We start from the raw sequence: 14,128 nt of genomic DNA on the forward strand, positions 1-14,128 counted from the left end.
CTTGAGCTCCCCATGTCATCATAAAACACACAAGTGAACCTGTCACTTTGATGTCGCGCTCGATGAAATCCCTACCTGCTCTTGACTCCTTCAAAGGCTGCCTTCTGGCAAGGACTTATCTGATGGTTTATTCGTTGCTGAAAGACAGAAGAAAAATAAAATAAAATATTGAGCTAATATGGAGATTTACAGTTGGTGTTATTGTTTTTTCTACATTTGGATAATGGTATCACTAATGAGGGCTGTAAGAGCAACTTTTTACAAAAAAATAAGCACCATACTGTGATTTCTGTCCTATGGAGATCTGATATTTCTCCTCAATCTCCAAAACTGGCTCTTTCAAGGGGAGTGCAATTCAATCCAGAACAGGACATGTACCTAATTCCCAAACATCGGTACCACTTATGCACAGTATCTTCACCCTGTCAAGATACAACTTCAGTTTATCACCCGCTGTCCATCACATTACTAGATCAAAGCACTGATCTGACATCTGTAGAGGTTTGGCAGGATATGACCTAGCCACCACTGTACTATGAAGCCCTCAGAACATCTGCCTATCCAAGTGGCTCCAGTCTAGAGCAATCTACCCCAGAACCTACATTATTCAGGCCTCAACCTAACAACCCTAATTATTACAAAAAATAAGACAAGTGGATATTGCCCATGATTTAAAGAACCCCCATCTCTTCCTATCTGCCCCTCAGGTAAGTAGGAATAGCTTGGCAAGGAAATAGTCTTTTTGCACCAGATGGCTCCCTAGTACTAGGTAAATCCAGCTCTCTTAGGCTTTCACACAAAGAGGCTTAAAATTAATTAGCAGCTCCATTAAAAAAAGAAAGAATACAAAGCAGTTGCTGTGGCATAAAGGAGTGTGAGAAAGGAGACTGATTAGGAGGGTTTTTTCCAGTGCTTTTAGGCCAAAGGGATGAATTATAGCTTACAAAAGAGGTGATTTTTATTCCACAGAGAGGTTAAAGGTATTTACAAGCTGACGCTTTGATGCTGTTTTGTTTTAAGGCATTTGTGGAGCTATTTTGTGAGATGACAGTTTCAGCATCATCACTTTGAATTCAGCATTCTCCGGAATGAAAATGAGAAGGAGAAGATTGGTTTTTCTCACCAGAATAATCAACAAGAAGCAGCCAGGTTGTTTATGGTTGCCTGGTGACCATGAAAAGAGCAGCTTCCCTCACTCAGGATCTATTTCGAGCTGGCATGTCACACTGCCAAGTTAAAGCTAAATGGAGAAGGAAAGGTGACTTGAATGGGACTCGGCTCTGCAAGAGGAGCCACTAAAAAAAAGGGGGGGGGGGAGGAAAGGAACAAAACAGCTGTGTATGTAATGTACCTTTAAGCACAAAGGGAGCTTCCTTGAAGATAATGGGATTATGATCTCCCTTTTAAGTTAAGCATTTGCTTAAGAGGTGCTCAGCCTAATGTGACAGCATCTCTACACATTGGCCAGTGTTTTCCTCCAACCCTTTTCACATATGTGTCCTTCTCAACACCTGAAAACATTGTACAGAACAATCCTATCCATGTTCATGCCAAAGCAAATTGTCATTGAGTCCAATGGATTTCACTTGCTAGGAAGGCTGCTTAGCAGGGCAGCAACCAGGATGGTGGCAGCAACCTGTGACCACCACACAACCATTTTGGGATTAGGTGCATCTGGCATGGTATGCATGCTTGCTCAGCGTTCATGTGAAGTATTCATGCTATGAACTGAAAGTACTAATGCTCTTCATTACTTTGACTGGAGAGACCAGAAACACTTCCCCCTCTCTCACAGGGATGGGCAAATCTGTCCATTTCAGTCTTTCATGCTTCCAGTCTTGAGTTCTCTATCAGTTTGATTGGTTTTTTCAAGACTGCATGAAATTTCACTAGCAGTTTCATGCCAATGTCTCCCAATATACAAATTTCTGCATGAATTTCCTCCCTCATATAGTTTGGACTTGATATCCTGCCTTTCACTCCCATTAAGGAGTCTCAAAGTGGCTAACATTCTCCTTTTCCTTCCTCCCCCACAACAAACACTCTGTGAGGTGAGTGAGGCTGAGAGACTTCAAAGAAGTGTGACTAGACCAAGGTCACCCAGCAGCTGCATGTGGGGGAGCAGGGAATCGAACCCAGGTCACCAGATTATGAGTCCACTGCTCTTAACCACTACACCACGCTGGCTCTCATGTGCCCATTATTTTTTAAAAAAGCAATTGCCCCTTATATAGTGCATTTTCGTATGTTATGTTCACTGTTATGCACATTGTCATGCATACTTTATCTTAGTATGTGCATTTTGTACACTTTACTTGGCTGGGGTACTGCACTGCAAAATTTGAAGAAGTGTGAATTTTGAAGGATGGCTGAGTTTCAGTTCATGTATTCCCCACTCCAGAAAGTATAGCAGGGGTCGGCAAACTTTTCCACCGGTGGGCTGGATTGCCCACACGCGGGAGCGTGTGGGCACCCTCATGGGAATGCGCACACCAGTGCACATGTGCACATGCTCACCGCTCTTTCCCCATCGGCTTTTGGAGCCATGGGGGGGGAGGCGTCTGCAGCTTCCTATTGGAAGCCGTGGCTGCGTCCTGGAAATCAGTCCCCGAGTGGAGCTGCCATGGTGGTTTAGCTCCATGCGGGGACTGACTGAGTGGGCAGCAAGGGCCAGGGGCCAGTTTAACAACCCCCTCGGGCCATATCCAGCCTGCGGACCATAGTTTGCCTTTAGGAGTGAACTGAGTGGAATTTCTCCTCCATTCCTACTCATAGATACAAAACATGGCAGCGTAGTGGTGTTGGTCTGGTTCACACAACACATCCTCTGCAGGAACATTTCAAAAGGTAAGCAATTGCCCAGATGTCACAGCCATCTTTGTCCACTGCTAACATATTTGCAAATCTAATCAGGGACCTGTATGGTTTCAAATTGGATGGGGGACCATGTGTTGAGACTTCTGCATAGCAGGGTCCCTCCCAACTCTACAATGCTATGATTCTATGAACTAGCTACCAGTGTTCTTCCTTGTCCTAGATGCTCCCTACCCTCCCAACATTTATTTATTTAACAAAATTTATATACTGCTTGACTGCAGTAAAACCTCTGAGTAGTTTATACAAATATCTATTCCATTATCAATTAAAACATAGTTAAAACGAACATGCCCACATAAAACAATCAGATACAGAAGAGGATAAGGTTGCCACACCTTTAAAAGTTGCATAGAAGAGGCAGTTTTGGCAGGTGGCAGCTCATCAAGAAGAGGGCACAGAGCCACTTCCTTTGTTACCTTAATAGCCCATACTTGGGGGGCCATTACATCACCAGGAAGCTAGCCTGGCTTTTCTAGGAATTGTGCTGGATCCAGGTATTAGAAGGGGGCTCAGGCACATATCCTACCCATCACAAACTCATAACAACAGTAACAAAGCTTTTGAGTATTACTTTACCTACTTAGTCATTGTAAATATTCAGTAAGGCTATTTGTGGGAGAGGACTGTAGTGTTTGTTACATAAGAGCTGCATCCTCATTTGCATCTGGCCATCCTGACTCCGCTTGAACACTTTTGCTTGACCCAGCCTTACATTTACTCAGGCCTCCTTAGCCCGCTGCAGCCTGGATTCATTCTTTCAGCACCAAGCTTGAATCCCACCAGCTCGGGATAAACTTTGGGGCTTGCAAGACTGATGTCATTGCAATCAGAGCTGGATCTGGGAAAGAGTCTCCCCACCCCCGGTGTCCACAAATCTCAATTAGATAATCCATGACAGAAGGCCATCCAAACTCTGCTTGGAAACCTCCAAGGAAGGAGATCCCACAACCTCCAGAGGTAGTCCGTTCCACTGTCAAACATCTATTTCTGGCAGAAAGTTCTTCCTGATATTTAGTCGGAATCTCCTTTCTTGTAACTTGAAGCTATTGGTTTAAGTCCTACCCTCCAGAGCAGGAGGAAACAAGCTTGCTCCCTCTTCCATTTGACAGTCCTTCAGATATCTGAAGATGGCTATCATATCTCCTCTCAGTCAGCCTCTCTTCTTCAGGCTCAACATACCCAACTCCCTCAGCTATTCCTCATATCTGTTCTTTGTCTTGGACATGTGCTTACCTGGCAGCAGGTGGTCCATGATTTTTATCATTATGAACCACTCTGGAATCAATTTTTGATGAACAGTAGTATATAAATATTGTAGATAAATCAAATAAACAACATTTCTCATGGTGCTGTGGAGAAATACCAGGTTGCACTGCAGGGGTGAGGATCCTGCACCCCCCAGATGTTGCTGGACTATAACTCCAACAACATCTGGAGGGTGGCAGGTTCCCATGCCTGGTCTACTGAGTGTCTGCCCCTGATTGTGAAACAATGGCGTATGTGATTAAAAATACCAAACAAAAAGAAGAACGAGTGCAATTTGAAATGGATAAATCCTGCTCATGAGCCAAAGGTAATTTGCAGGCATTTAACTGACAGGAAACGGGTAAATTGCTTATGGATATTTCCCAAAGAAAGAAGGGAAGTTCATCAAACACAATTTTGATATGAATTTTGTCTTTAGCTCTAGGGAACTAGATAAGATTCTGAGTTATTAGATATTAGCCTGGAGCATTGTGATAACATTAGATATTATTTATCATTAAAGCCAGCCAGGAGGAAAGAGCCATTTTTTTGTGGGGGAGAACAATATGTTCTTGAAACAAGAAGGAGCGGGGGAAAGTGAAGAAACCACACTGAGCTATAATACCAAAGCTTTCAATATTATACAGCTTATTACCTTGCTTTAGCTCAGAGTGAAGTTAAGATGCTTAATGCTTAATGAAAACAGAACTTCTTGTGTTTGACAAAAACCCCAGGAATGTATAAAGTGTTTGAAACATTGGTTGTGTTTGCACGAAATGCTACTAAGCTATAAACCTTGGCTTAATAAAACTTATTCTGTGCAAGCTGTGTACTGGCACATGTAGCCCAAACACTTTGCTCCTCCCTTCATGTGAGCAGGTAAACAAACGGTGAAGAAGATAGCTTAGCATTATGTTCAAACCCAGGTCTGTGGTTTCTTTCACCCTAATTAACCCACGATTACAAAGCCAGCAGCAAAGCATGGTGAAACACTATCAAGGAATTGTGGCTGTTTAGGGTAAAACAAGACACGGTCCTAGGTTCAGACATAACACTGAGATAACCCCTTTGTGTACCTCAGGGGTGGAGAACCTCCAGGCCTCTCCATCTGGCCCTTGAGACTTATAGGCCAGTGTTTCCCAAACTTGGGTCTCCAGTTGCTTTTTGACTACAATTCCTATCATCCCTGACCACTGGTCTTGCTAGGGATGATGGGTGTTGTAGTCCAAAAGCAGTTGGAGACCCAATTTGGGAAACACTGTTCTAGACCATGCACTCTCCCCTCACTGACTTTTATCCGCAACCTCCTCAGGCCCTTTCACCTGGTTGGAATGTGTTCTAAACAATATAATTCAGTCATCCAAGGCACAGAATTACACGCGAATGTGGCAGTGGGAATCACAGGTAGGACTAAATAGAGATTGTTATTCCACACACAGTCTGGAGTTCGTAAGTGCCTTTTGATTTCACCCATGCTTATAGCCATGTATAACATAGGTTCCAACCATAGCTGTCAACTTACAGATTTGGAAATAAGGGACCAGCAGCCTCGAAAATAAGGGATCAGCAGCCAAAATAAGGGATTTTCAGAGCACAGGTATGTTCAACTTCTGAGCCCCTCCGAGCCAAAGGCAGAAAGCCCAGCTAGCAGTCAAATGAAGCCTCAAGCGGTGGTTCCCACAGCGCAGCAACCCAGCAAAGGGGATGCAGCAAGGAAAACCACCGTCACCTCTCCGCTGGGAAGCGCTGAGCAAAGGCGAGTCCCCAGGCAACGCGGCACAAGGCATACAAGCTCCACCCCCCAGTCGTTCTTAGACTCCTTATTGGGTGAGCAACGCAGCCAAGCAACACAGTTGGAGCCTCCCTCCTGGGCAGGAGCTGCTTCCTTTGAAACCTGGGAAATTTAAGGGACATCATCGATAAGGGACAGCAGCGGGACACAGTGCTGGGATAAGGGACTTTCCCGCCAAATAAGGGACGTTTGACAGCTATGGTTCCAACATGTTGAGGCCAAAAACCAGGGTGCACACCTGCACAAGAGCACGGAGCCAAAAAACACATGCTTTGAGGTGCAGCAATCTCACATGTTTTGGGGCACACCCCCTAACGGGATGTCCGGTATGGTGTAACTGTACAATAATCTGATTGCTACAGAGCAGACCTGGATGTTTTGTGATTTTAAGCCACAGATTTTGGGGTAAATGGTGTGGAAGATCCCTTTCTATTCCCTGGTGAAAACCTCATGGGATATAATAGTTTATTTTGTAAAATAATTAATTCTTTCAATGTAGTGAATTACTCACTCCAAAGACCAAAGAATACATGAAGTTAAATGCATGAATGCATTTAGCATTTGTAGTCATCCTCCCCCACCCCAAATATCAGCAGTATATATAGGGGCTTTATCAGGATTGGAACCATATATTTCTATGAGAAAGGGATTAACTCCCCCTTAATGAAAATTGCTCCGATAAGCTGCTATCAGTTCTGGGAATGGAAGTTTCTGTTTGGCACCAATGCAAGCTTCCCACCCAGCCACTGTGGTTGTGGTAGTGACAGGACCACAGTGGAAGGAAAACAATTGACTCCCCCATTGCCTTGGCTGGTGACCCCTATGGCTGTTATGTAATTTTTGAAGGCGGGGGGACCCTAACCATGTCAAATGTACTCATACATTTAATATCACACTTAGTTGGCCCTACGTAGATGGGAGGCAGGGGGCAAGTACTTGGATTCAGCAGAGCGCAAGCAGGAGCTGATTAAAGAACAGGCCCAGGGGTGTCTAAAGACTGCAAGTGCATGTTTTCAGTTTTTCTTAAAGTAAATAAGTATGCTTTATTCATAACCAGCCTCCCTCAGGCCACACACAGGGAACTTGACACCTTTTAAGATTGACTCCTTATTAAACAGCTTGGGTCACAGAAGGATATCCTTGAAAGTATCTATAAAGAAGTTCCCTGTTATAGCCTTCGTGGTTGGTGGGTTGGCAGGTAGAGAGGGGGCCCAGTTGCAGTACCATGACCCTAACAGGACTAGTCAGCATCAGCTAAGCTATTGGGAGGCCAGGCTGGGGCAGGTGATCAGAGGACTACATACATATGGAGCAGCTTGTAAACGCAAGAACCGGTAATGTAGAATGTGGTGACAACATGTTTAAGAAAACCAGCAGCTGTGCTGTCCGCAGCCCCTGCATCTCTACTCTTGAACTGCACTGTGGTGCTTTTAATGGTTCTTTATTTTATTTTTTTTTAAAGGCAGTTCTTAAAACATCGTGACCATTAACCTAAAATCCAGGGGAAATAACAAGCAAGAGGAAACAGTCAGGTACCCAGACATTGATGAATACAAAGCCTGAAGTTTAGTGAAGTGATTTATCCCATCACATTTTGCAAGCTGTTCACCTCACAATAGCGAACCGCTGCTTAGTAATTGAGAAGGACACATCCTCTTTCTTATATTGAGTCTGCCTGTGAGCGATGATGATGGCAAGTTAATTAATTATCTCCGGCATCGGTTTACTTGAACATTTTCTTTTTCTCCAGCAGCCTTTTGAAAAGAGCCCAATAGAGGGCTTGATTAGGGGGATAATGAAGGAAATTTCCAATAGATTATATCATTTCTCATCTATTTGCAGCCATTGTTAACATGGATTGCTCTCTCAGTGCCGGGATTCGCGTCAGGGAAATTTCATAAGCATGTAAATCTACCTTAAATGGGATATTTAGGGATAAATTCAAGTAATTGCATGTTTATCATATTTCTGTCAATGTGATGGGGGGAGGGGGGAGGAGAGAAGATCCGCTGCCTCAATCTCACTAAGAGGTTTTATTAGATGCGCCCAGTTTCCCTTTGTGCCAAATTATATGAGAAGGATCTATATTTTGAGGGGAAATGGTTTGACACCAATTGCAAAGAATAGACATCTTAGGAATACTGCAAGTAGAGAAATAACAGCATACCCCTCAAAAGTTCCTCACTGTGAGGAATGTCCTGAATGCCCTCCCTGCAATCTCCCTCCCTTAACTAGGCCTTGTTTACAGGCTGTCACCTAACCTGGGACCAGAGAGCAGGGATGGAGAACCTGCACCCGCACCCTAGATGTTGGTGGACTCCAAATCCAATCAACCCAGGTCAGCATGGCCAAAGCAAGGATGATGGGAGTTGTAGCTCAAACAAATATCTGGAATTCCCCATCTCTTCCATGGACAACAGTTCCCCCTGCCCCTCTACTGTTTTCAAAGATCATCAGTTAAATGAAAGGGGTGATTCTATGTTTTCCATCTTGGATACAAAGAGACCATCTTGGCTGTGAGTCCTGGTCTTGTCTACTTCTTGATGTTTCATTTATTTTGCTATGTTTGCATTTATGTACCCCCCCCCCGCCATGCTATAGACTGCCTTGAGCATGGTTTAACTATGAAAAAGGCGGCACCCAGATAAAATTATGTATGGCTGGCTGGTTAGATTTCAGCTCAGTTTTTAATTCTTAAATTACAGTTTCCAAATGAAGGCCTTTCTTACCACAATATATATTGCAAATAATAAAAAATGCAGAAAGTTCTATCTAATAACTATCTAACAGAGCAAAGCACTCTGTGTAGGGCTTCCCTTGCACTTGATCCAGAAGCTGCAGTTAGTGCAGAATGCTGCAGAATGATTACTAACAGGAATGAGACCTTGTCAGCAGATATGAGATCTGCACTGGTGGCCAATTTTCTATTGGGCCAAGTTCACAGTGTTAGTATTAGTATACAAGCCTTTAACAACTGGGACCAGTTTACCTGCAATATTACTGCTGCAGGGGTGTGGGTGTGTATCCTGCTTTTCCACCATGGAGATCAAAGTGGTGAATGTACAGAGTTCTCATTTTATCTGCAAAACAAGCCTGTGACATAGGTCAGATTGAGAGTGAGCTGCTGGGGTAGCTCATTTGGCAGAAACTGAGACTCTCAGGATTGTGGGTTCAAGCCCCACGTTGGGCAAAAGATTCCTGTATTGCTTGGGTTGGACCAGGTGACCCTCATGGTCCCTTCCAACCCTCTGTTCCTATGACTGCCTCAAAGTGACTCAGTGTCTCTGAAAGCATGGATCAGGTAGATTTGCCTTTAGATGCAAACTGAACCAAACTCCTCCCCTCTTGCTGCTGCTGCTCCACCACCTGCTCACTCCCTGCTAGCGTTTAGGAGTAACCCCAAGAAAGGCTGAGCTGGGAGCGGATCTTTGACTGGCCTGTGAAGACTTAATTGTTAAAGCCTAGAGTTACATGTCCCCCTTGCATTTCTGGAGTGTTGGACAGATGGGCCAGTTTTCATCCCTGAAATGGGTCTCTCTGCAATTTCAGAAAACTGGATCAGTGGGCAGAGGAGTTAGAAAATGACAGTGATACAAGATCAGAAAAGAAGAAGTGGAAAGTGTTTGATGGGGTTAAATGTCCCAGCCTGAAGTAAAGCAATTTCCTCTCCTCTCCTGCCATTTTCTTCCAGAGGCTTATCATCTCCAGCTGGGACGATATAAAGCCCCATTTAATCGAGATCCATTTAACACTGAATCATGCTAACAAGATTACTTAGCTAGGGCTAATTCTGTATTTGCTGAAGTTCCATATCCAGGGAGAGTAATCTGTAGGCAGTGGTGGTGGCAGGTCTAGAGGCAGTCTGTGGAGCCAAGCCATGAAACACCCAGCTGGCTGCCCACTATCTCCATTTCATTCTACTAGAGATCACTGCAGAGTTGCCTTTATTGTTTACCCTCGGAGAAAACTTGAAACTGGAATTGTGTTCTTCTGTTTCCTTTACAGCCAAACAGGGAAACTTAGCAAAGTCATCTTCTGCCGTTATCTGTTGAGTATGCAACAAGTCTTTTCTGTAGGATTGCCATCTTTCAGTCTAACAGGGATCCTGTGTTTCCAAGAGCTGCAGGTGAAACTTTTCTCATTACTGATTCACCTGTTGCATTTCTGCCTGTCAAATCAATCAAAAGAGGCAGGGGAGGGGGAAAGAAGCTCTATGTTGCAATTAAATGGCTGGACTTTCCCTCTGTCTAGAACTTGATTCAGATGGCTTTGTCTTCTATCAAGAGATAAGATTGCATGCACCTAAAAGTTATTGCCATTGTCATATTTTCGTTTTTTTAAAAACAAAATAAAACCAGTCATTTAGAAATATTGTTTGCTCTATACATTCTCTTAGCTATCTGCAGGTTCAGAAAACATCCCACCAGGAACAGTGCCACTTTAGTGATGGAGCCCATGGTTTGCATACAGAAGGCACCAAACTTGGTGACTGCTGTCATCACGCCTCACAGATTTCAGGTATCAATATTTCAGAGGTGTAGACTGCTGCATATGATATTAGATTCACATACACACACACACAAACTAATAAAGAGTGGCTGATTGTCAGCACAACGATTCCATGTTTACCCCTCAGTAAGACTTCTATGTTATTAGACAATTAGTGGTGACAGCAGCGGCAACAGTTCAAGCACTTCCCCAAGCACACCAAGGGCTTAACTGTGGGTGGGACAGGGACATGCACAAAGCTCCACCCTGCTCTGCTGCTCTTCAGATCTTGCCATGATTAGCAGGAAGGTTTGAAGAGGGTTTTGAAGTGCTTAGTAACTTCCCCACAAAAGAGAATCGCATCATGTCAGGGTTATGGACCATGCGGAAGAATGTCTAAGCATGTTCAATTGAATGCAGTTTAAAACCTGCTAAATCACACTAAGTTATTAACAGTAGGGTGAGGGCATTGGGGGTAAGGCACCCCCATACCTTTGTGCGTTCAGGTGTGTGGCTGAGTGTGCAGCTTTTACCACTGATGATTAAGGATCATTTGCAATCATTTTTGCTCCACGACCCCCCTTCTGCCCATCCCCACAAGCTTACAATACTACAGCGGCCTCACAATCCTGATAGTTTTAATTTCAGACCCTTTCCTAGTAACCTCTAATATGTACCAATAATCTGACTAGGTATAAGGCTGCTTCACATTGTTGATAATTTTGTAGCTTTGGTTCATTTGTTTGTTTTGTTTTGCTAAATCTTGCCAGCTTTGGGCAGTCAGATGTGTTGAAACACACCTCCGTTAAGAGGTATATCCCAAATTACCTGGGCATGGGCACGGTGAGAAAAGGAAAGCTGCAGTTGCAAGCTGACCATACATAATAATATATAATAGGACCTTCTTGTCTATATATCTATGGAAACAGTTGTATTAGGGAACCATCCTTTGTCAAGGTGATATTTCCTCATAGGTAGTACTGGGTGCTCATGCAACTTAATGGAAATCTCCTCTGACTATGGAAGCAGTAAACTTACCAACTCTTTGGGGCCTATGAGCACATTTTGGGGTGTGATCTGGGCACTGTCCCCTATGGTCAGCTCTCTCCCAAATTCCCCAGGTCATGCCTCTGAAACTTGTGTGTATGTGTGTGTGTGTGTGTGTGTGTGTGTGTGTGGCTTCTACTCCTGCCACTCCATTCTCACTCACTGCCCCTCCTGACTCCACTAGCACTCTACTTTCTCCTCTCTGCCCCACTCTGGTTTTCTCCTAGTCTCGTGACATCACACCCCTTTCTGTACTACTCTCTCGTTGCTTCCTGCCTTGAAAAATAATTAAATAAAACAGAGAGAGGTGAAAGAGAAAACGAGAAAGAGAAAGGTTTCTCCACTTCCTCCATTAGCTGTATGTAGTTTGAAACAGGCCTTGGTACCTCACGCAAAGTGGGCAGTGAGCCAGGGGCTGAAGAGGTTTCATGGGTGGTGAGGGAAGTCCTCAAGGGCACCATTGTAGGAGCACCTGGAATTTAACTGTAGCATCTTCATGGTCAGAGAAGCTACCTAGCTGACCATGTCAGGAGGAGTGCTGGGCAAAGCCATAGCTGGGCACTTTCCATGCTGTGGCCCAGCACTCCTCTTTCATTTCCTTACCTGCTGTGACTTCCATCATGCCTGTCCTGTCCTGTTCGCCCTTCCCCCAGGTGCAAGCAGTGCCCCACCTCAATAATGTACAGGTGGTCCACTCCAATTATGTACAGAAATGGTATTATGTTTTTGGCTTTGGACTCCTTGGCTGATGTGAATACGGCAGCAAACGGAAAATCTTGGGGTTTTAAATAACGTGGAAATGACATAAAATCACTTTTCTGTTGGGGCAAAGAGATCATTGATCACTTGCTGCCGCATAGCCGCATAAACTCTAATGGGGCTACACCAGCAAAACGGATGAGTAAGCTGCTCCCCGAGACTTGAGTGACAGCGAAACCATATTTAGTAACAGACAGATTAAAATGAGAATTGCAGAAGCATGAAGTCTTGTTATCTGCAAGTCTTTCCACAGCTGAGCCTCGAGACGCACACTGATTGGTAATTCAGATCATGAAGTTTGTCCCCGTGGAGTCTCCATATGTTTCTACCCCTGGAGGAGCTATGAATGTCAATGCACCCCTTAGGGTGCAATGTGTGAAAATTCTCCAGGGGATGAAATGAGAACTGACATTAATCTGCCACAGGTGGCCTTTGCAACTTTTATGCATTGCCCAGTTTCCTGAAAGTCAAAAGGAAGGAAGGAAGGAAGGAAGGAAGGAAGGAAGGAAGGAAGGAGAAGCACCCCCCACCCCACTCCAAATGAACACACTCTCACCTTGAGATAATTCATAAAGATTTACTGAGTGGAACTGGGAAGTCTAATCACAAGTGACCCACATAAGCAAAACAATTTCCTAATGTTGGGTTTGTACTTTTGTGGTGACTTTACTGCAGATGTTCATGCGCATACCAGTCCCGTCAACATGTGTCTAGATCATGGGCCAAAGCATGTTCAGGATACTCAACCAGTATTGTTCTACTATGAGACCATGTGCTCAACCATACAAGATGCAATTGCCTCCCCCACACAATTGCAAAAAATCACCATAACATGGTGTACTCTTGATGTTACTGGACTGCATCTCCCATCAACCCCAGGCAGCACGGTCAACAGTCAAGGATAATGGGAGCTGCAGTCCAGCAACATATAGAAGGCATTAGCTACTCCTGGCCTAAGAGTAGTCTCTTTTCTCAGGACTGGAGAGAGGGAAAATGATAGGCCCTGGAAGCCAAAGGCACTATGGCACATCCAAAGCCAATTTTACCCCCCCCCCCGCCTCACAATATATGGATCTCTTCAGTAGCCATGGAGCCTTTGTAAATTTCCTTTGTAAATTATTTCTGGGTAATTACTGATGACTTTTTAGAGGGGGAATAAAAAAAAATGATATAATGCCCTTCAGCAAAGGTTCCGGGATGTTTTACGAAAACAAGATAAAGTACAAAAATTGGAATAAAAGACAATAAAGAAAGGAAGAGTGCCCTCCCCAACTCAAACCATGACCCCTAATTTGTCTTGGTTATCAGACTGGAAAAGAACCCCAATTACCCTCCTCCAAAACAGCCTCACTCCTGCCAACCAGAGATGAAAAGCACATTTATTTTCTTAAGTGAGATCTTTTGGTGACATAGACAGACGCTTGTATACAAGACAATTACTGGTTAAAAAATGTCTGCCTCTGACTGCAACATATCTGTAAGTGGATTTAAACCAGCATAAAAGATGCAGAAGTGGCTATAACCAGCCCCATCCCATCTCCCTGGAAACTCTCAATTTTGTGTCTCTGTATGTGCGCTTAGCCACACATATCATGCCAAAAAAGAACAAAACGGGGTGTCAGCAAAGAAAGGAGTCTTCTCCCCCGCCCCTTCCTTCCTCGTATAACAAGGCGGCTTGATTTTATTTATTGTTATTGACAATTTCAGCGACTATTTCTCAATCATAAAAGCAAAAAGCAGAGGCTGAGCAAGTCAGACCATCATTCATATTTTGCTTTTATTGGACCTGGAAAGCCTGGGAGATATGAGAACTCGTTTGCACAGACACCCTAGTGGCAACATCACATTATTCAAATGGCTAAAATAAGCCTCGCACATGCAGTTCATGCAAACGTCCTCCTTTCTGCCCCCTCTGCAAAC

General features: G+C 44.1%; 1 protein-coding gene across 7 annotated transcripts in view; it reads right to left on the minus strand.

Moving 5' to 3' along the window:
- TNRC6C (trinucleotide repeat containing adaptor 6C) overlaps nt 1-14,128 on the minus strand; it is a 429,627-nt gene that overhangs the window by 280,899 nt on the left and 134,600 nt on the right. For all 7 annotated transcript variants that reach the window (XM_083487414.1, XM_083487411.1, XM_083487406.1 and 4 more), the window contains one exon: nt 76-137. In XM_083487414.1, the coding sequence (XP_083343540.1) occupies nt 76-137 (62 nt within the window). The remainder of the gene's footprint in view (nt 1-75; nt 138-14,128) is intronic.

The sequence above is a fragment of the Podarcis liolepis genome (assembly GCF_965112155.1).
Source record: "Podarcis liolepis genome assembly, chromosome: 2".
Classification (NCBI taxonomy): Eukaryota; Metazoa; Chordata; class Lepidosauria; order Squamata; family Lacertidae; genus Podarcis; species Podarcis liolepis.